This window comes from Sus scrofa, chromosome 10, assembly GCF_000003025.6.
Source record: "Sus scrofa isolate TJ Tabasco breed Duroc chromosome 10, Sscrofa11.1, whole genome shotgun sequence".
Classification (NCBI taxonomy): domain Eukaryota; kingdom Metazoa; phylum Chordata; class Mammalia; order Artiodactyla; family Suidae; genus Sus; species Sus scrofa.
Genome location: NC_010452.4, coordinates 23,809,080 through 23,831,279, shown reverse-complemented (window position 1 = coordinate 23,831,279; position 22,200 = coordinate 23,809,080). Strand labels below are relative to the sequence as shown.

Sequence of the window (22,200 nt, the reverse complement as noted above, 5' to 3'; positions counted from 1 at the left end):
CAGGGATAAAGAAAACAGATAAGGGTGTTGCCGTCATGGCACAGCAGAAATGAATCCGACTAGGAACCATGAGGTTGCAGGTTCGATCCCTGGCCTTGCTCAGTGGGTTAAGGATCCAGCGTTGCCGTGAGCTGTGGTGTAGGTCGCAGATGTGGCTTGGATCCCGTGTTGCTGTGGCTCTGGCGTAGGCCAGTGGCTACAGCTCCAATTAGACCCCTAGCCTGGGAACCCCCATGTGCCATGGGAGTGGCCCAAGAAATGGCAAAAAGACAAAAAAAAAAAAAAAAAAAGGGATGAAGTGAATATTGTAGAGGACAAAAGAGATTTTACTTCTTCCCTTCCTGGACCCCGTTCTTGCCTCTCTCCATCTTGTTTCCTTCTTCTTCTGCCCCCTGTCCCGGGCACCCCCTGGGAGTGGCCATGGCACCCTCCTCCCCCCAGAGGCTCAGAGCATCTCCACTTCGCTCCCCCCCGGGGGCCATTTGGACTCTTCCCATTCCAGCTGGTCCCAGAGGGACCGACAGTACAGACCGTCCTACAAGGGGTTGGGGAGCAGAGGGAGGGGCCAGCCCTGGGCCGTACCAGGGGACCTCTGTCCAGCAGTGCCAGGTGAGGTCAACAAATCCGTAAGAACTGAATGAGTGTCTCTGGGACCCAGCACTGCCCCCAGCCAAGCCCCGGAGGCTAAGTGTGAGCTCTGGTCCTGGGGCCGTGTACCCAGGAGCCATGTACCCAGGGGCCTTGTTCCCAGGAGTGGGCACAGAGGCCCTGGCAGGGAGGGAGCACCAGCACTAGCCCCCAGCACCCCGCCCCTCTGGATGCTTCTGAGGCTCAAGTAATTCAACTTGGGTCCGAGCCTCTCCCAGACGAGGGTAACCAGCAGACACCAGTTCTGAGGAGATGTTTAGAAGGAGCCGTCTCCCCTTGTCCCAGGAGATCATGAGGCTGGAGGACAGAACGCTTAGGTTCCAGAACCTAAACAGGACGGAAGGAGATGTGTGCTGGGAACCGGATGTTTAGTTGGAGATGACCTTTCCAGCAAGAGAGCACGCCCAGCTGAATTTCCTCCCATGGAATCCCTGTTTCCCACATACACTTGCTACCAGTGCTTCTGTGTTCAGCCCATTGTCCTGTGTCCCAAATTCTGGCATCCCTCCATCTGGTGGGTGGCTGGCTGATGTCTAAAATGAACCCTATGGAGTTCCTGTTGTGGCGCAGTGGAAACGAATCCCACTAGGAACCATGAGGATGCGGGTTCGATCCCTGGCCTTGCTCAGTGGGTTAAGGATCCGGCATTGCTGTGAGCTATGGTGTAGGTCACAGACACGGCTTGGATCTGGCCTTGCTGTAGGCTGTGGTGTAGCTCTGATTCGACCCCTAGCCTGGGAACCTCCATATGCCACGGGTGTGGCCCTATAAAGACAAAAAAGACAAAACAACAACACCAACACCAACAAAATGAGCCCTGTGTACCCAAATGCTTACGCAGAGGTGGTGTGGTGTCAACAAAGAATCCTGGGTCTTCTGAGGCATCATTTGTTCTCATCCCTGCTTGGCCATTTACAAAGCTGTGTGACTTCATCTGGGTTGCTTGACCTCTCTGATCTCATCATTCTCATCGGGGAAATGAGCACAATAATCATGATAATGCCTATCAGTCATGAGACCTAAAAGCATGCGAGAGCGCTCTGTCCACTTGCAAAGCCTGTACATTTGTGAATTTGCCTGGAATAGGAGAACGCACCAGTGTGTCCCTGGCCCCGGGGCAGGAGGAAGCGATAGGGATAAAAGGGTCAGGAACTGGGCTGCCCTGGAGCCGATTCCTCAGCTTTGGATCAGGTGGGGCTGGGGCTGGTCAGGTGCACTGGGGAGACTCCACGGAGGGAAGGGTGGGGGCAGGGCTGGGGCTGGAGGAGGAGCCAGAGGAGGGCAAGGCTGGAAGCTGGGCGAGATCCTGGGGGTCCCTAAGGTGGGGCTGTGGCCCCTGGAGCTCCCTCTTTTGCGCTCCTCTGCAGAGGCTGCCTCTCTTCTCTCAGGGCTTGACCACTCCCTCTCCAGAGGGGTGTTCTGAGAGCTAGGGAGGTGGCCGCATGTGTGTCTGTGTGTGTGTGTCTTGCAACAGAGTGGTGGGTGGGAAACCGCCAGCTCCTGACTTGGCTGCTGTGGGGAGGGCACCGCTCCCTCCACCCTGGCTCTCCCAGCGCCCGTTAGGCTCTATGTCAACCAGGCAGGAGGCTGGAAACACAGGGTGTGGGTACAAAGAGGTCTCATTACTATCGTTATTACAAATCATTATTCCCATCAGCATCTATTATTAGCATGTCTATGAATAGGTCCCCAAGAAATGGGTAGTCCTTCAGGAGCTGACTGAGCCGGGGGCAGGCGAGGACCGGGGACGGCCATCTGCCGGTGCCTTGTCTCCATCCTCCACAGTCGGTAAAAGTGGGGGCAGGTGTCCTAGGCCTTTCACCGATGTTATCTAACTTAATCCCTAGAGATCGGTGATGTAAGAATCAATGCATCTTCCCATCTGATGGAGGAGGAAACTGGAGGATAAAGAAGTTGCCGGAGGTCCTGTTGTGGGGCAGCGGAAATGAATCCAACTAGGAACCATGAGGTCTCGAGTTCAATCCCTGGCCTCACTCTGTGGGTTAAGGATCCAGCGTTGCTGTGAGCTGTGGGTTGCAGACAAGGCTCCGATCTGGCGTGGCTGTGGTGTAGGCCGGCAACTGTAGCTCCGATTGGACCCCTAGCCTGGGAACCTCCATATGCTGTGGGTGCGGCCCTAAAAGGACAAAAGACAAAAGACCAAAAAAAAAAAAAAAAAAGTTGCCCAAGGTGGGCTGGACATGGCCCCCCCAGGAGGAAGAGTTGAGATTTGAAACCTGAAGAGCTCAGGCCTTCACACCATACTCTCCAGCCAGAAATGGGGGAGGGGGCTTCTTCCTACCTCCCCCCTCCCTCTTCAGCTCAGTATCCAGGGGGCTGGGCTCGGGGGAGCAGCACTGAATCTGCAAAGGGGAATAGCACAGGCCTGGGGCTGACTCCACCGGTGCGGAGTCTATGTGGGCTGGGCCCGGCCCCTCAACATCTATGCGGGCTGAGCCAGGGCCCCCTCCATGTGACGAAGAGGATGCAGCAATGACTTAGCCAGGTCACCAGTGTGTGTGTGTGGGTGGTGGTGGGGGGGTGTGTCCCTCCTCCCCCTCCTCCACCGCAGGGAGGCTGAGGGACCTCAAGACTCCTCAGTCCCAGGCTGGCACTGGGATGGGGGCAGGAGTAAGAGGGTGGGCGTGGAGCAGAGACAGCTGCGGGCAGCCTCTTTGGGCCCCTGCACTGAGAAATCTGCCCCTGGGGGCGGAACCCAGTTTGGGCTTGATTCCCAGCCCCTTCCCCCATCCCAACCCCAGGATCTTCCTCATTTTTCTGATTTCGCAATGCCAGGCAGGAGCTGGCCAAGATGGGAAAGGGGGCAGAGACGGGGGTTTGGGAAGCATCCAGCAGCTGTCTGGCGCGCGCCCCCACCCCTCCCCGTGCGAGTCCCAACCAGTGCCACCGCGGAGCAACCCCTCCTCCCAAGCAGCGACCCCCGGAGTCCAAGATCTGGAGGAGCTGTGGTCCCAGGAGCGGCAGATGCGAGGCCCCAGGGCTCCGGCCGTGGGTCAGCAGCTCTCTCGGTCCCTGCGCCCCTTGCCCGGCGTCCAGGGCCCGCAGGATGACCGCGCCCCGCCCCCAGGCCGGCCAGGCTGCGCAAGGGAGAGGAGGGGAGGGGAAGGGAGGGGAGGGGAGGGAGGGCAGGCCCGCCCCCCTCCGGGCAGGAATGCGCCGCGCAGGAGGCGGGCCCGGGACATGTGAGGGCACATCCCCGGAGCGGCCGCCCAGCGCGCAGACGGCCGGCGGAGCGAGCGGGCCAGCGATCGGGTGAGCGCGCGGCCGGGGCTCTTGGGCCCGGGGCGGGGTCGGCGCGGAGCAGCGGCGGGGAGCTCGTGCGGAGAACCGGCGGGGCGGCCCGGCCCGGCCCCGCGCCCGCGCCCATGACGGCGGCCGTGCTCCGGGAGGGCGTGCTGGAGAAGCGCAGTGGCGGGCTGCTGCAGTTGTGGAAGCGCAAGCGTTGCGTGCTCACCGAGCGCGGGCTGCAGCTCTTCGAGGCCAAGGGCGCGGGCGGCCGTCCCAAGGAGCTGAGTTTCGCCCGCATCAAGGCGGTGGAGTGCGTGGAGAGCACGGGGCGCCACATCTACTTCACGCTGGTGACCGAGGGCGGCGGCGAGATCGACTTCCGCTGCCCGCTCGAGGACCCCGGCTGGAACGCGCAGATCACCCTGGGCCTGGTCAAGTTCAAGAACCAGCAGGCTATCCAGACGGTGCGCGCGCGGCAGAGCCTGGGGGCCGGGACCCTGGTGTCTTAAGCCGCGGACGGACGTCTCCGCTCCACGCGGCCCATTGACGCAGCGCGGAGGTGGTGTCAGGTGAGCCTTGGGGTCCGAGGTCCCCTTCTCTCTTCCCTCCCGTTTCCTTTCCTCAGCGGAGAAAATGGGGGCCTCCCACCCGCGTGCCACCTCACAGCTGGACCCTCCTAAGGGCCACCGAGCCCGGAAGGGCTGGGCCTGGGGCGGAGAGCCTGACTTTCCCCTGGCACCAGGCGTGGGGACCTGAAAGTGACCCCTGCTTCTGAGGAAGGTGGGCAGGAGGGGCCTTCCCCAGGTTGGTTCTGCCCTGACTCAGGTGGAGGAGGCCAGGACAACTCCGCAGGCTGCTGGCCCCTACCCACCAGGGCAGGGCTCCTGGGCTGTGGCTTTCTGGGGCCAGGGGCGGGCAGAGGGGGCATGGACTGGCCCCGCCCCTTCTGCTGGCATGGCGCTGGTTGGGAGGGTGAGCGAGGAATTGATGCAGGAGGACAGCTGCCCTCAACTAGTAGGGTCCCACCAGGTTGGGACCAGAAGGGGGAGTCCTAGCTCCCAAAGTGGGTTCCTGGTGGGGGCTTGGCTAGGCCGGGCCTGGGAGCTTCACTGCCCACTCTTGACTGTGAGCTTTGGGTCCCAGGGCTGAGCTGTTGGGAAACCCAGGGGATGTGGTGGATGGGCGGGCCAGGCCACTGATGCCTAGAGGGGTGGCCCTGTCCACCTGCCCCTGAGCGCCCCTGAGTTCTGGACCGAGGAGGGGGTGGGGGGATGGCCTCACGGTGAGGTATTTGTGATGTCTTAATCCTCCTTGGGCAGTAGGGCAGGGGGTGGGGGCGGGTTTGTGGTCAGAAAGCCGGAGGGGAGGAACCAGGAATAGAACCCAGAAGCCCTGGCTCCCGGCCCTGTGCCCTCTTCCCCAGATGCTGCTCCCTCCTGTGGGAACCAGGAGCAGGGTTGGGGAAGGATCTGGCTGTCACTGAAAACCTATATCTCCTGCCCCTCTGCCCCCTCCCCTCCCCCCACCGCCCTCGTATTGCAGCCTCTCACCTTACCAGGTGGACCCCCTGCAAGCCTAGGCACCTGCTGGTTGGTGCTGCCCACCCATTGACCCTCCTGGTCCCTCCTCTTTGGAGCAGTGGCAGGAGGCTGAGGCCCGGCGGGAGCAGACCTACATCCTGGGAACTGATCCTCTGGATCCCCCAGGCCTCAGGGACCCTTGGTCCAGGGTGTTGTGTGGTTGCTGTCGGGTAGGGCAGCTCTAGTGTAAAACAGCTCCTATGGCTGCTCATCGCCCCGTCTCATGTCTGCTGCCCTAATTGCTGTTCTTTCTCACCAGCCCCCTGCCTCTCCAGCTTTTGCGGGCCGACTGCCCCATCGGGCAGGGTGGAAGCCATGGACGCGTGGAAGAGGCGTGGGAACCTAAGCCTTGCCGGGCCTGGGAGGAGGGCAGATGGCCACGTGGGGCTGAGGATGAAGATTCAGCCCTTGTAGATGCAGACTCTCGGGATGGACCAGCTCAGACCTTGCAGCCACCTGCCTGGCCTCCGAGATGGTGACGGGAGCTGGCATCACAGACCCCTCCCGCCATGCCCTGCCATCTGTCCTGCAGACTACTCTTGGTCCCCGGGCTTGGGCCATGCCTGGAGGAAGGCAGACCCCCGGGGGCGCTCAGCCAGCGCCTCAGGACTCAGGAGGCCAGCCTGACGCTCAGAAGAGGAAACTCCCCACCCCAACTCCCCTCTGGATTCACTTTGGCGGGGGTCACTGATGGGCCTGCGGCCCACGCTTTGGGGTCGTCTGCTGCTTGGGTCCTTCTGGGACCCCCACCCATTCAGGCCTCTCTTTGCACAGTTCTTCCCCCTCCTGCCCATCTTCTCCCCACTGCAGTGCTAGGCCTGGAGGTGGTGGGGGTGGTCGGGGGTTCAGCCATTACCATTTCATTACCATTTCATGCCTATCCCAACCCGCAGCCGCTCTGCCTGCAAAGGCAGCGCTCACACTGTTCACTGAATGAAATTCTTTGCCCACAAAGACCTGGTGTTTGGAACATCTGTTTCCTCACCCCCACTTTCCCAGTCTGCATCCCACCCCTAAACTTCCAGGCTGGGGAGGGAGAGACCCTGGAGCCCAGGGGACAGGACCTCAGAGGTCCTAGGAGGGAGAGACTATGAGACCGGGACGGGAGGTGTTGCCCTGGCCAGCTCAGTCTCCAGAGATGCCCCTTTTGTTTTTTTATGGCTGCACCTGCAGCACATGGAAGTTCCCCAGCCAGGGGTCGAATCAGAGCCGTGGCTGCAGCTGCCAGCCTACAGCGCAGCCATGGCAACATGGGATCCGAGCCACATCTGTGACTTAGGCAACACGGGATCCTTAATCCACTGAGCGAGGCCAGGGATCAAACCTGCATCCTCATGGACCCTATGCCGGGTCCTTAACCTGCTAGCCACAGCAGGACATCCCAGAGAGATGCCCCTTCGGCCTGCGCTCCTGGAGGCAGCTCTGCTTGCTGGCCAGGGCTTATCTCTTTGCCATTTGCACACTTGGGCTTTGTGCATGAATGCAGTAAGTCTTGGAGTTCCCTGGTGGCCTAGTGGTGAAGGATCCAGGGTTATCACGGCAGTGGTGCAGTTCTATCTCCGGCCCCAGGAACTTTCGCATGCTGTGGGTGTGGCCTAAAAATAAACACTGTGTTTTCCTTACTGGATGGTTTAAAGGGAATAACTTCAGCACAGGGGAAACCAGTGACATAGCTGCCCTGAGTGACATAGAGACAACTAATCGGGTAAGCTACGTCCAGCCTCCCCTGCTGCCCGGTGTAGCGGTGGGCTGCTTCCGAGTCCGGCAGGAGCAGGGAGGCTGGGTGTCCCCTGCCATGGTTTGGAGTCTCAGTGCTTCCACCGTGTTCGTTTCCCATCAGCATCCTCCTCCGCTCCAGTCACATCCCGTCGGTCCCTTGTCCCCAAGGGAACTGTATCTCATGATTGAATAAGAACTTAGAAATTACAAAGGCATTTATACAGACACCTCATTTATTTATTTATATTATTTTATTTTTTAATTTAATTTAATTTTTGTCTTTTCGAGGGCTGCTTCCCATGGCATATGGAGGTTCCCAGGCTAGGGGTCCAATCAGAGCTGTAGCCACCGGCCTATGCCAGAGCCACAGCAATGGGTGATCCCAGCCGCGTCTGCAACCTACACCACAGCTCACGGCAACGCCGGATCGTTAACCCACTGAGCAAGGGCAGGGACCGAACCCGCAACCTCATGGTTCCTAGTCGGATTCGTCAACCACTGCACCATGATGGGAACTCCCAGACACCTCATTTATGATTTCCCCAGGCTGTTGCACCCCCAGCCCGAAGATGGCACATAAGCCTCAGCTTCCGTGCCAGCTCTGGTTAGTGCCTACCCGGCGTGCTGTGATCAGTTGGTGGTGTCTGCCATGAGCTTTGGGGATGAAGGTGGAGGGGGACAGCACTGATTTCTACATGGGTGGGGGAGGTGGAGAGAGGCTGGGGTCCGCCACTGGTTCCTTGGCTCGAGCTCCATGAGGCTTGGGGTCTCCACCCTGCTCTACATTTTCCATCGTGCCTCAAATAGACTCCTTGCCCTTCCATCAGACCCAAAGGTGACTTTGATGCTGATGGTGGGAATCCGGGGAGGCGTCCGGACCCAGAAGTGGGAGTGTGTTTGTGACCAAGTGGAAGTGGGACCCAGGACACGGTCCTTCAGCACACACGCGAATGCCTTTTTCAGCCAGCGCTGCGCCAGCACTGGGGACGCAAGAGAAAGAAACACCTGACCTGAGCCCATGGTCTGGAGGGGAGAGGAAGTGCCCGCCGTGCCCATAGTGCATGAGCTGCATAAGGGTGCTGGCATGGCTCTGGCCTGGCACCGTGCTGTCCTGGCCCGTCTAGAGGGGTTGTCTCAGAAGCAAGGCTGCCAGGGCAGTGGGGGCACAGCTGGCATGGGGCATGGCATGTAGGGGGAGGCGGGCTCCAGCTTCTGGCACCCCTGCTTTGGGGTCCACCCAGTTCTGTGGGTTCCAGGTATGCTTCCCCAGCTTCAGCTGTTCCCCTCACGCAGAGCGTCCCAGCCCCTCTGCAGGGTGGAGGAGCCCCCAGCACGGACACTAGATGTAGCCAGCTCTCAGTGGACACCCTGCAAGTGGCATGGTTAGAAGAGGGACTGTCACTAGTTGCCATTTGTAAGAGCCCTATAGCTTCCTTAGGGCGCCAGGATTGGGGCTCACACTGAGTTTCATTTTTTAAGAGCAACGTGGCCTCTGGGGCATCTTTGTGTCTCTGCTGGGGAAGGGGACGCCCTGCTTTCTGGGGACACTGTCCTCCCACCCTAGCTGAGTTGGGAGGTGGGAGCAGGGCCTCACCCGAGAGGGCTGGGCTGGACCACAGAGCAGGGTCACGGCCTTCTCGAGAGCATGGAAAGGCCCCTGCCAGCCAGCAGACACTCACGAGATGGAAAAACTTTGCTCAGTTGGGTCTGAGGACGCGGTGAGGCCAGGGAGGGGCTGTTGCCAGGCCTCACCCCTGCCTGCTCCCTGAGTCATTGCTGGGAAAGCAGAGCAGGGCAGGTCCCAGCCCGGCAGCCTGGGAGTCCACTGAGGCTGGGTTGCGGGTGGGGGCTGGGCTGGCACTGCTCAGGTGAGCTGGGGTTGGGAGCCCAAGCTTTGGCAAGAGCCAGCTCGTCGCAGGGTGTTGCAGACAATGAGTCGAGTGCAAAGAGCCAGAAGCCGAGCCTGAGAGCTGGGACTACAGTGGGAGGGAGGGGCGCCATGGTCTGTGAACCTGGGGTCTGGCCTTTCCCAGAAGTTGGGGTGCAGAGGCACCTTGGCAGTGGTCCCATCAGGCCCAGGGTGCAGAGCCCTCGCTGTGTGCCAAGCTGCTGGGAGGCCATGCACGTGCGAGGTCCAGCCGCCTCCATCCACCCGAATGTCTGTTTGGGATGCCGTCCATCCTCCCCATTAAAACATCCCACGGGGAGTTCCCGTTGTGGCTCAGCTATAATGAGTCTGACTAAAATCCATGAGGACACGGGTTTGATCCCTGGCCTCGCTCAGTGGGTTAAGGATCCAGTGTTGCTGTGAGCTGTGGTGTAAGTCACAGATGCAGCTCAGATCTCGTGTTGCTGTGGCTGTGGCGTAGGGTGGCAGCTGTAGCTCCAGTTTGACCTCTCACCTGGGAACTTCCATAGACTGCAGGTGCAGCCCTAAAAAAAAGACAAAAAAAAAAAAACACAAAAAACAAGCCTCCCACTAGGAGTTCCCGCTGTGGTGCAGTGGGCTAAGATCCGTCACTGTCTCAGCAGCAGCTTCAGTTGCTGTGCAGGCATTGGTTCCATCCTCGGCCTGGCACAGGGGGTTCAGAATCCGGTGTTGCCACAGTTGTGGCATACTGCACGCTGGCCCGGGGAACTTCCATATGACTCAAGTGCAGCCAAAGAACCAAAAACCTCTTGTGGCTTCCCTGCTGCCCAGGAGGAAGTTCAGCTCCTAGTGAGTCCTCCGAAGCCAGGGCTCTTTCCAGCATCTGTCCCCACAGTCCCCACCCCGGTCCCTGTGGGGCCCCTGCACGCTAAGTGCCTGGTCCTGGACTGGCAGAAGCCTTTGTGCCCTGCTGCCCCCCCCCCCCCCGCCACCGCGGAGCCTCTGCACTCTGTGCAGGCTGAGGAACTGCTCTCTGTCCTTGGCCATGGCTCTCCTATTGCCGCACTCTCTGGTGACAGCCACCTTCTCTGTTTCTGCCGCCCCTGAGTTTCTGGGACACGGCTGGCTCCTCACAGGCCTGATAGCAAATGGTCAGCAGGCTCACTGCGATAGCCTGACGCACGGTCAGCACACAGGATCACGTACGCAGCCACGGAGGTCGTTGGTTAGATTTTACATTAAGAAACTGAGGGGAGTTCCCGTTGTGGCGCAGTGGTTAACGAATCCGACTAGGAACCATGAGGTTGCGGGTTCGATCCCTGGCCTTGCTCAGTGGGTTAAGGATCCGGCGTTGCCGTGAGCTGTGGTGTAGGTTGCAGACGCGGCTGGGATCACCCATTGCTGTGGCTCTGGCATAGGCCGGTGGCTACAGCTCTGATTGGACCCCTAGCCTGGGAACCTCCATATGCCGCGGGAGCGGCCCAAGAAATAGCAACAACAACAACAACAAAAAAGACAAAAAGACAAAAAAAAAAAAAAAAGAAAAAAAAGAAACTGAGGCCCAGAGAGGTCATGTGACGTGTTTGAAATCACACAGCAGCTAACCGATGGTGGAGCGGGGATTCAACCTGGCTGTGCCCCTCCAGGCGGGTGCTCCTGACCCCACATCAAACCTCTCACTGGGTGAGTGAGTGAGTGACTGAGTGTCCCATGATTTCTCGGGGAGGAGGGAGTGAGGGGGGCACGTGGGGTGGAGGAGGGGCCTCCTCTGGGCTCAGTGGAGGAGGCTTCCTGGAGCAAGGGGATGGCAGCCAGGCCTTGAAACAGGGGTGGATCTATCTAACCACAGGGAGGAAAGTGTCCCCAGGCTGGAGGGACCCCCCTCCCCATTATGTGTGGGGAGGGGCGGTGGGAATGATGTGGTGGCAGGTGGTGGGGTGGGTCGCTCAGAATGCCGGTCCTAGGCTGGCTGGATGCTGTCTGTCTCATGACCTGGGCGCAAGCACAAGGCTGTGGATTCCGCAGGTGTGACCCCATGTGGCAGTGCCCCCACCCCCGGGTGACCAATCACCCCCTTTGCTGGGACTCCCAATGTTTAAGCACTGAAAATGGTGCCCAGGGTCAGAAGGCTTGGCTCTCTCACCCTTCCCATCTCACCGGTCAGCTCTCAGCGTCCAGGCTGGGAGCTGCGGTGCCATGGCCCAGGGGCACCAGTGGAGTGTCCTGCCATCTTTAGGGGAGAGGCAGGGCCCACGGGATGGAGAACCCTCAGGGCTCCCCAGTCAGCCCCTCCTGGCTTTGTGGCTTTCTGTCTGCGCAGCTGTGCCCAGCACCACTGTTGGCTACGGGGACAGAGGGGCCGTGTGCTGGGGACAGAGCTGGGGGGGTGGGTGGGGCCAGATGCGGGACATCGTAGGAGGTCCTTCCAGAGGAGGCTAGGGTTCTATCAGAAAGCAGGGACCATGCAGCGGAGGGCATGGCCTGGGCAGAGGTGCCTGGGCTGAAAAGGCGAGGTGGCCCAGAGCCCTGGGGTGCCAAAGTCAGCCCTAGGAGGAGGCTGCTCTGGAGCCATGGGCTGCGGTCCCTCTTCTTTCCTTAGGCAGTGGGCACCATTGCCAAGCTGCTGCTCACACGCAGCCCTTTATGTTATTACACTAAAGAAAAATGTGAATGGACAGAGAAATAGAAAGAAGGAGAAAAATACCACCTTCATGTTCGACTTTCAGAGATAATCTTTGGAGTTCCCGTTGTGGCTCAGTGGTTAACGAATCTGACGCGGAACCATGAGGTTGTGGGTTTGATCCCTGGCCTTGCTCAGTGGGTTAAGGATCTGGCGTTGCCGTGAGCGGTGGTGTAGGTCACAGATGCGGCTCAGATCTCGAGCTGCTGTGGCTGTGGTGAAGGCCGGCAGCTACAGCTCCGATTTGACCCCTAGCCTGGGAACCTCCATGTGCCAAGGAGTGGCCCTAGAAAAGACAAAAAGACAAAAAAAAAAAAAAAAATAGATAACCTTTGTTGCATTTTGGTGTTGTCTTTTTGCATTTATTCCTATGCAAATATGTATGTAATGCATAATGATTCTACGTGATAGGTAATTCTTTTCACACTTGGGGTCATACTGTGTGTATTCGATGATATTTCGATTTTTTTTTTTTTTGTCTTTTTGCCATGTCTTGGGTCCGCTACTGCAGCATATGGAGGTTCCCAGGCTAGGGGTCTCATCGGAGCTGTAGCCTCTGGCCTACGCCAGAGCCACAGCAACACGGGATCCAAGTCGCATCTACAACCTACACCCCAGCTCACAGCAACGCCGGATCCTTAACCCACTGAGCAAGGCCAGGGATCGAACCCGCAACCTCGTGTTTTCCAGTCGGATTTGTTAACCACTTAGCCACAATGGGAACACCAATATTTTGATTTTTTTAATGTATTCATCTGTTGTGCTATGAGGCCGTGTCATTCCATATGTTCATGCCTCTGTTATTCTGTTGACTATTATTTATTTGACAAACCCAGCCCTCATGAGTTGCATCCCCATGTTCTGTGAGTTTCTTCTCTGTTGTACTTAAGGTTGCAGCGAACACTGGGCTCTTGAAACTCTGTGTCTCTGTATCTTTCTTTTTTAATTTGCTTTCTTTCTAAATTGCATTTTATTTCACTTTATTTTGCTTTTAAGGGCCGTACTTGTGGCCTATGGAAATTCCCAGGTAAGGGGTCGAATTGGAACTGCAGCTGCTGGCCTACACCACGGCCACAGCAACCCCAGATCCGAGCCGAGTCTACAACCTACAGCAGGGCTCCCGGCAACACCGGATCCTTAACCCACTGAGCAAGGCCAGGGATCGAACTGGCATCTTCATGGATGCTAGTCAGGTTCTTAACCTGCTGAGCCACAACAGGAACTTTTGCTAGTCAGATTCATTTCTGCTGAGTCAGGGCAGAAACTCCTATGTGTGTTCTTTGGGAGGATTCTTCAAGCTGCCTGGCTAGGCCCGCTGGAGAGCAGGGGAGGCGCAGGTGTGCTGGCTTAGAAGGGCCGGTGGTCACAGAGGAGGGAGACCTGGGGGCAGGGAGATGGGGGCGGGGAGGTAAGAGGCCCTGGGGAGCCATGGGAGAGAGGAGGGACCTGGCCGTGAGACCCAGCTGGTTAGAAATGCCCACCGTGGGCAGACGCTTCAGTCCCTTGTGTCACCCACAAGCAGGTTGGCAGGTAGCCATTGCAAACCTAAGCCCTAATCACAGTTATGAGTGTTGTCAACTAAAATATTGCCACCACTTCTGGTGCAGGCCGGCGGCTACAGCTCCAATGAGACCCCTAGCCTGGGAACCTCCATATGCCGCGGGAGCGGCCCTAGAGAAGGCAAAAAGACAAAAATAAAATAAAATAAAATAAAATAAAATAAAATAAAATAAAATAAAATAAAATAAAATAAAATAAAATAAAATAAATAAAATAAAATATTGCCACCACATCCGTAACCGAAGGATGTTGCAGCCATCAAGCCATCCTGTTGCCACTGCCTGGACAGTGAGCCCTCAGGGACTCAGGACCTGAGAGCACAGGACGCTGGCCCCAGAGAGTGAGGTGCAGAGCAAAGAAATGACGTCAGTGAGCCCAGGCCTGGCATCTCCCCACACAGAGAAGAGCACTGAATTCCTTAACGTGGAATGTCCAGTCTTCCCTTATTAACAGTAAACTTTTGGAGTTCCCGTCATGGCTAAGAACCCGACACAGTGTCTGTGAGGACGCGGGTTCCATCCCTGACCTCACTCAGTGGGTTAAGGATCCCACATTGCCGTGAGCTGTGGTGTAGATCACAGATGCGGCTCAGATCCCACATTGCTGTGGCTGTGGTGTAGGCTGACAGCTGTAGCTCTGATTCGACCCTTAGCCTGGGAACCTCCGTATGCCGTGGGTGTGGCTGTAAAAAGAAAAACAAACAAATAAAACAAAAACAGTGTTCCTACTCCTTGGTCATTGTTGCAAAAATTCATCTATACTGTCTCTCCCTTGCCTCTTTGGATACAGTTCCCCAGCGTTATCTGAGATGCTGCGACCCGGGCTTGAAGTCCTCAGAATGTCCGCTGAATAAAACATCACTCCCAACTTTCCAGGTTGTGCCTTTTTTTTTTTTTTTTTTCAGTCAATGGCGTGAATCCCTGGCTGTGCTCCCTGGCTCCCTGTTACTATGGAGACGATGACGGCGTGCTTCTGAGGGTAGCCGTCGGGAGAGATCGATGGACCTATGGGTATCTGTGCGTCCAGCCACGGAATAACCCTCAAAGCGACCTTGCCTGCCTGACCCCTGTTCAGGAAACTGCGCGTAGTCAACGCGTTTGATGAGTGACACTTAGGGTGCTGGTTCCCAGGACTGGTATTGCGCCTGCAGGGAGGGGCTCCGGTCTAAACTGCAGACAGACTCTGCTGGACCCACCTCCTCTTAGGCCATGTCCTCAGTCCCAGATGATGGCCGTGTGCTCAGAGGGTGACTGCAGGGGCCCAGGCTCTTCCCATTGCCTTCCGGTGTCCCCTTGGTTCAAAGCCAGGACAGAGGGAGCACGGGGCCTCCGGCAAGATTCCTTGTCATCAGATTGAGCTGCTCTGCGTCACAGGTTCCAGGGATGCACGTGCACATGCACGCACACGAAAGAAGGGCGAGTTACACAGCATGTCTGTGTTCTCAGAGCCTGCTACCAGCCCAGCCCCGAGGAGGACCAAGGAGCAGGGCCTGGGCCAGCGAGGGAGGTGGGCCTCTGTGCTAATCCAGATGGCGCAGCTGGACAAACAGAACCAGAAAGCGGCTCTGATGGCCCCTACGCCTTATACTGGAAGGGGTATTGGGAGCTTTCAGCTCTTTGCCCAGGTGGAGGCATCAGAGTTTATGCTTATCCCACTTCCAAAACACCTGCCAAGACGTTCCCCGCCGCCTGGGTGGCCCCCGCAGGTCCAGCCAGGAAGGCCTATTTCTCCAGCAAGCCCCCTCCCCACGAGGGCTCTGGAAGATGCCCCCTCCCCACCGCCCCACCGTCACTTTTCCATCCTCTAAACTCTGTGCTCCCCCCCCCCATGTTTCCACCTGGGGCTCTGACTCCCAAAGCCCCTGCAGGGGGTGTCTTGCTGTGATGTTGGGAAAGGCATGGAATCCTTCCTGAAGGAGCACGTGGGCAGCCCTGGCCGGGGATAAGAAGGCTCTAGGGTGCAGGGCTGCTGGGCTGGCCCTGGGCTTTGGGGCCCCGGTGCCTGCGGGAGATTCGGTGAGTGGAGCCTGCTGAATGGTTTCATGCACGCGCGCGCGCGCGCACACACACACACACACACACACACACACACACACACCGTGAGCATCTGTGCGTTCCCTGAGCCTAGAGGCCAAGATCCTGGCAACGAGGTCAACCTCGTTCCACCGTCCCCGTGCCTTCCACAGACTGGAGCCTGTCTGGTGATTTTCATTGTCAGATTCTGCCCTCATCAAGTATTCCGTGGAGAGGGAGCGCGTGGCAAGGGACCGTGTCCACGCACATGCTGCCTGGTCTCGATTTTCACAAGTGGAGGCTGAGAACCACAGTCCTCCCTCTGTCCGGGAATGCTGTGCAAATAAATATAAGGTCAGAAGGACACACAAGTGGGCATCAAGTAAAGTTAAACGCCAGCTGCACGCAGGCTGCGTGTGGTCCCCCCCAGATCTGCTCTCTGCCCGGCTGCCCCTCTGCTCCGGTTCCCTAGTCGACCCCACATCCTTCCTGAACCCTGCTCCCGCCTGACCTGCTCTGTCCCCACTGTTCCTTTGGGGCTCAGTTTGGGAGACCCGGTGGCAGGCAGACCCTAAGCAGGCCCCCAAAGTTGTCAGCCCCCTGCAGGGCTTGTGTAGAGCCTGCCCCAAGAGAGCGCCGGCTGGCCTGGTGACAAGGCTACGTAAGATTTCCATGTCTATCTCTCTCCTTCTGGCTGTCTCCTTGGCTCCCTTTTTTTTTCTTTTTCTTTTTGGCCACACCTGCAGCATGCAGAAATTCTCAGGCCAGGAATCAAACCTGCACCACAGGAGTTCCCATGGCTGCTCAGTGGTAATGAACCTGCCTAGTATTCATGTGGATGCGCTCGGTGGCCTTGTTCACGGCCTTTACTCAGTGATTAAGGATCCGGCATTGGGGTGTAGGTCGCAAATGAGGCTCAGATCCTGTGTTGTTGTGGCTGTGGTGTGGGCACAGGCCGGTAGCTGTAGCTTTGATTCGACCCCTAGCCTGGGAACTTCCATATGCAGTAGGTGTGGCCCTGGAAAAAAAAAAAAAAAAAGAAAGAATTCCACTGCAGTGGCTCTGACTGCTGCGGGTTCCATCGCCAGCCCAGCTCAGTGGGTTTAGGATCTGGTATCACTGCAGCTGTGGCAGAGATCACAGCTGCAGCTCAGAGTCAGTCTCTGGCCTGGGAACTTCCGTGTGCTGAGGGTGCGGTAGGAAAAAAAAAACAACCCCACAACACAGCAGTGACAATGCCAGGTCCTTAACCCCCTGAGCCACCAGGGAGCTCCTCTCCCTGCTCCTTTGGATGAAGGAAACTGCCGTGTTGAACAGGCCCACATGGCAGGAACTGAGGGTGGCTTCTGGGGACCTGGGTCCCACTGATAACCAGGTGAGTTTGGAAGCAGGTCCCTCCTCGTCAAGCTTCCAGACGAGACCCCCCCACCCCCCGACCCACATCTTGACCTGCGGCCTTTTGAGACCCTGAAGTGGAGGGTCCAGGCGGCCTGCCTGGATCCCTGATGCTTAGAACTTGTGAGATGGGGCAGGTGTGTTGTCTACACTGAGAGTTTGTGGTGGTTTTTCACTCGGCATAGGTAATGAAGCAGACAACCGCCTTTCGGACTCTCTTCCCTCCCCCTGGGGGCCAGGATCGCCCCCCACCCCTGGCCCCCAGCTCAGGCCAGGCTCAGCCCCTTACACTCACCGCTGCAAGCCTTGTCTGCTTGTGTGTCCCTCTCTCTGGGTGGCACCATGTCCCCCTTACCTTTCATCTTGGGTGCTGCTCTGTGCCTGGCGTCTGCCAAGGGCTGCGATGCCGGGAGCTCTCCCCCTCCCCTGTCCCCCACCGCCCCCCAGAGTTTGCCTTTTCAGAAAGTGGCCCATAGAGGAAGCAGTCTGTGTGCGCTGGGCTGAGGGAGGGGCCGGCAGGTGGTCCCAGCTCAGCTTGTGGGAGGAACCCTGGGGCAGAGGAGGTGGGGCCTCCTGGCCAAAACATTGTCTCTGGTGTCCTGTCAGGTTTCCCAGGTAGAGTGACGTCCCTGCCAGTTAAAAGCCCTCTCTCCCTGTGGCGGGCAAGATGAAAAAGAAATTCTCCAGCAGAGTAGAGAAGACAGCAGGGAGAAGAAGCAAGGAGACTTGGCAGGGAGACAGGACCAGACACCCGGAGTTGGGGGGAGGCGGGGCAAGGCAGCTAGCAAGGGCCCCCTCGGACTGCTGGGACAAATGACACATCCAGGGGACGTGAGGCATCAGAAACCCCTCCTTTCACATCTCTGGGGGCCAGAAGCCCCACATCTGTCTCCAGCTGAAATCCGGCAGAGGGGGGGAACAGGGCTGCTCCCCCACAAGCCTCTGGGCTGGGTCCTGCCCCTCCTGGCTTCTGGGGCTCCGGGTCTCCCTGGGCTTGTGGCCACTCCCTCTGAGGTCGCCTCAGCCCCTCTTCTGTCTGCAACCCTCTATCTCTTCTCAGGTGACAATGTTGACGCCCCCCCGCCCCCCGGCCCCGCTGCCGCCCCCCCATAGCCCAGGGTCATCTCCCCGCCTGAAGCGCCCTCCTGTGGTCTCACTTGCCATCTTTGCCATGTGAGATGATATTCACAAGTTGCAGGGGGAGAGCGTGGACCTTCTGGGGTTCTGGGGGGTGGTCCTTAGGCCCCCCTGCAGGGCACGAGCCCAGAGGGAGAGACTGCGGCACACATATCCTGGTCTGAACTCCCAGGCTGACCTCCCTGCTCCCTGCTGGGCAGTCCCCACCCCAGGGGAGTTCCAGGACAGACAGGGCCAGCTCCGCCTTTGCCCATCCTGGCGTCTGTCTCCTGGCGCCCCCCACCTCCCCTGGCGCCGGCGTGGGAGGCCAGGGCTGCGTGACAGAGCATCTGGCCACAAGAGTCGGGCTCTTCCTTTCCTTCTCCGAAAACAGCACCCCTCCCAGGGCTGGTGGCCCCACAGCCAGGGTGGGGGTGGGGTGGGGGCTGTAACCCCCCCCCACGCAACAGCCCATGCCACCCACGCATGGGAACAGCTGGGTCCCCAAGCCCAACCTATGGACTTAACCCTTTCTAGGCCTGCTGGCTGCTCCCTGGGCCTGGGTCTCTGCTGGAAAACAGCCCAGCCCTGGTTATTGAGGGACCTAAAGCTGCCCATCCCGCCAGAAGCCAGGAAGGGGCCGCGTGTGGCTGGCGAGGGCCCTGGTGGGAAGGGTGTCGCCTGGGGCGCATGCACCTCCTCTTTGGTCATCAGCAGCCTCCAAAAGGCCTTTGTTCAGAGCTGAACTCTGCCAGGCTCTAGCCTGAGCCGGGGACCAGCTGGCAATGCCCACTTCCCCCCGAGCGGCTGCAAGCTCTGTGTATTCGGCTCCCTTCTCATCAAGCCACGTGTGTCCAGGGAGCAGGGCCATGTTTATCTTTGGCAGATAGTTAAGTCCTGCCCAGGTGACCAGATGACTGAAGGTTTCCAGCTGTCCCTCCCTCTCTCTGACGCTGGTTCCACTGGGCAAGTTACAATGGCTCCAAGGTGTGAGAAACTTCGGGAAGTTTGGCCATCACATGTCCTTGGGGCCATCACTGTCTGTCTCCGGTCACCGAGGAGCTGGACCAGCACATCCTCTTGGGGGTGGCAAGTCCATCCTCTTGGGGGTGGCAAGCCCATTCTCTGGGGGTGGCAGGTCTGTCCTCTCGGGGTGGCAAGCCCGTCCATTGGCACAAGGCAGCGTGAGAACCCCTGGGCCCTGGGGCTGGAAATCAAGTTTCACAGGCTTCCCCGGTGACCTTCCAGAAACAGAGATGAGCCCCCCCTCACTTGGCGGATAAAGGAACTGAGAATCCAGAGAATTCTGGTAATTTGCTCGAAATCACACAATGTTTTTCCGATGTTGGGTCAGAACCCAGGTCTGTGGGCTGAGAACTGGCCGGGCAGCAGGCAGGACAGTAAGGGACACAGCCAGGTGGGTCCAGAGACAAGGTCTGGGCTTTTCACCTGTAGTTTTAGCTGGAGTGTTACGTGGTTGCCTGGGTGACGGGGGACAAGGTTAGAGCTACATTGTATTGCAGGCTCTTGTGGCTGGAGCTCTGCTGCCTGCATTGTAAAAACTGTCAGTAAGTTTCCCAATAAAGCAGCAGAGGAACGGGGCAGGGGTGGGGGGCAATGGAGCCTGTGAAGACGGGGTAGGAGCTGAGGTTTTCAGGGGGTGGGGGTGGGGCCCCCTGGGGATCCTGAGTGCTTCCACCCTCAGGCTGCCTGCACCCTAGGGCTGGGAGGGCACGGAAACCTAGCCCAGCACAGGAGGTGGCCTGGGGTGTGTGAGGCCACTGGGGCTGGCCCCTGGGCCCCGGCCCGCATCTCGCCACCCCAAACACCCTCCTCCCCGCCACCCCAGCCACAACAGAAAGATAATAGTCCCAGAAGACTCCTCCTGGGCACAGGACAGGCGGTGCCAGCCTGCCCAGCAGGACAAGGGACCCTTGTGTGCCCTCAGCCCAGACCCGGCCCCTCCTTCCCTAGCCTTGTGGGGTGGTCGGAAGTTCAGAGCCTTGTGGTGGCGGTGGAGGAGGCTGGCCTGGGTCCCTGGAGGTCTGGGGAGCCAGCGGTGGGGGGACTGGGGGGCGGCGCTGGCTCCTTGTGCAGCTGGGGCGGGGAAGCTCCTTTGACCAGAAAGGAGGGAGATGCTGGCCTTGGGCGCAAACAGGAGGGGTAACAATTGCCACTTTACAGATGAGAAAACAGTTCAGAGAGGCATAAGAGGAAGCTCTGGGATTTGCCCTAGTGCCGGCGAGGTGACAGGAACTGGGGTTGAGTCCAAGAGTCTGGGGGAGCCAGAGGCCATCTCAGGGGGCCGGGGGCCCAGGAGCTGGTTCCCTAGAGGAGCCCACCTTCAATCAGGTCTGGGATCTGGGGGCCCAGGCTGTGCCTGACGTCCCGGGACAGGGCACGGGGTCCCAGCTGACAGCCTGGATTTACTCAGCTTTGCCTTGAAATTCCACACACTCTGGGTGTTTGGCGGGAGCCAGGAATGCAGTTGACAGGAACAATCTGTCTTTCAGGGTGCACTGCATCAATCACCCCATTGTTCCCGGGGCTGGGGGCAGGGCGCCCCCTGCCGTCCCAGTCTGCACGCACCCATGGTGGTGTGGAGCTGAGCAGTGCCAGCTGCCAGAAGGCATCTTCAGACCCTGGTCCCTGCTCCCCACGGGAGGGGAGAACCCACGATACAGGTAGTCAGGACAGTGCCCTGGGCCAGGGCCAAGGTTCAGCCCCAAACTGCCCCTGACATCTATCTGTGTAAGTGGCTCAGCAACCTCTCTGGACCTCGGGGGGCGGGGAGGGGGCGGTGCTTTGCTGTAAATGAGAGGCTGGGGACAGAGCACAGGGTGCTGCAGTGAGTGGGGCCTGAATCTGGGCTCTGCCCCTTGCTGGTCGAGTGGCAGCTGTTTGCTCTGATGAGCCTCAGTTTCTCACTCTGTAAAATGGGCTTAAAAAGAGTCACTCCTCATTATCTTCAGAATCTGTATTTGCAAATCAGTTCACGTGAGGAAATATATTTGTAAGCCCCTCGCCCAGGTCACTACTCGTGGGGTCTTGGTGGTTATTTGCAGACACGTGCAGGGGGTGAAAAATCTGCTCCCAGCTGAGGCTGAGCAGGGCGACACCTGCAATTTGGTTTCAGGCTTGTGCTGTTCAGCCCTCTTTTCATCATCTATTTAGTGCCATGTTGTTTGCATATTTGGGGGCTTTTTGTGGGTCATTTCAGCAAAACGGGCCCCCAAGTGGGGGCTGCAGTGCTGCCTGGTGTCCTGAGCACTCCTGCGTCTCATGGAGACATTTGTGTCAGATGAGCTTCCATCAGGCATCAGTTCCAGGGCTGTTGGCCCTGACTCCCATGTGAATGGATCAATCATATATACTAAGAAGCTGTGTTTATTTTTTTGTCTTTTTAGGGCTGCACCTGCAGCATATGGCGGTTCCCAGGCAAGGGGTCAAATGGGAGCTGTAGCCACCAGCCTACATCACAGCCACGGCAACGCCAGATCTGAGCCGCATCTGCAACATACACCTCAGCTCCCGGCAATGACGGATACTTAACCCACTGAGTGAGGCTGGGGATCGAACCTGTGTCCTCATGGTTCCTAGTCAGATTTGTTTCCACTGAGCCACTTTCAGTTTTTAAAGTTTTGTTCTGTTCCGGAGTTCCCATGGTGCGTGGCTCGGTGGTTAACGAATCCAACTAAGAACCCTGAGGTTGCGGGTTCGATCCCTGGCTTTGCTCAGTGGGTTAAGGATCTGGTGTTACCGTGAGCTGTGGTGTAGGTCACAGACAGGGCTTGGATCCCATGTTGCTGTGGCTCTGGTGTAGGCCGGTGGCTGTAGCTCCGATTCGACCTGGGAACCTCCATATGCCATGGAAGTGGCCCAAGAAATGCAAAAAGACAATAAATAAATAAATAAATAAATAAATAAAATAAAGTTTTGTTCTGTTCCTTGCATTTTGTGTTTTGTCTACCTTATTATTATTTTTCTTTTAATGGCCGCACCTGTGGCATGCGGAAATTTCCGGGCCAGGAATTGAATCCTAGCTGCAGCCGCTGCAGTTGGCTTCTTAACCCAAGGCACCAAAGCGGGGAACTCCATCTCCAGCTTCCTTTTTCATGTCTGAGGTCTCTTTCTAGTTAGAGGTGTTCCGAAATATCCAGCCATTCCTCAGTGTCCATTTACATGCAGGAGTTGGAGGCCCTCAAAGGCTGATGGGAAACTCCAGGTGGGACCAGCCTCACAGCGAGATGGTCAAGCTGGGTCCCGCTTGGCCCCCGGATGTCAATGCCTCCTCGGGACGGTCAGTTTTCCTGGATCAGGATCTCCCATCTCCTGCCGGGGCGTGCGAGCCTGGCCACCAGTGTTTCTGGA

At 58.2% G+C, this 22,200-nt stretch overlaps 1 protein-coding gene across 2 annotated transcripts; it reads left to right on the top strand.

Annotated features, from left to right (window-relative positions):
- Positions 3,852 to 7,099, top strand: PHLDA3 (pleckstrin homology like domain family A member 3). 2 transcript variants are annotated; one of them, XM_003357675.5, is made up of 2 exons: positions 3,852 to 4,466; positions 5,737 to 7,099. In XM_003357675.5, the coding sequence occupies exon 1, from the start codon at positions 4,035 to 4,037 to the stop codon at positions 4,404 to 4,406; it is 372 nt and encodes a 123-aa protein (XP_003357723.1). In that variant the 5' UTR covers positions 3,852 to 4,034; the 3' UTR covers positions 4,407 to 4,466; positions 5,737 to 7,099. The 2 variants fall into 2 exon arrangements, with proteins under 2 accessions (XP_003357723.1, XP_013835572.1); XM_013980118.2 differs by having other exon boundaries at positions 3,857 to 4,466; positions 5,753 to 7,099.

Coding starts and splice junctions, on each gene's coding strand:
- PHLDA3 (XM_003357675.5), top strand. CDS start 4,035: ATGACGGCGGCCGTGCTCCGGGAGGGCGTGCTGGAGAAGCGCAGTGGC.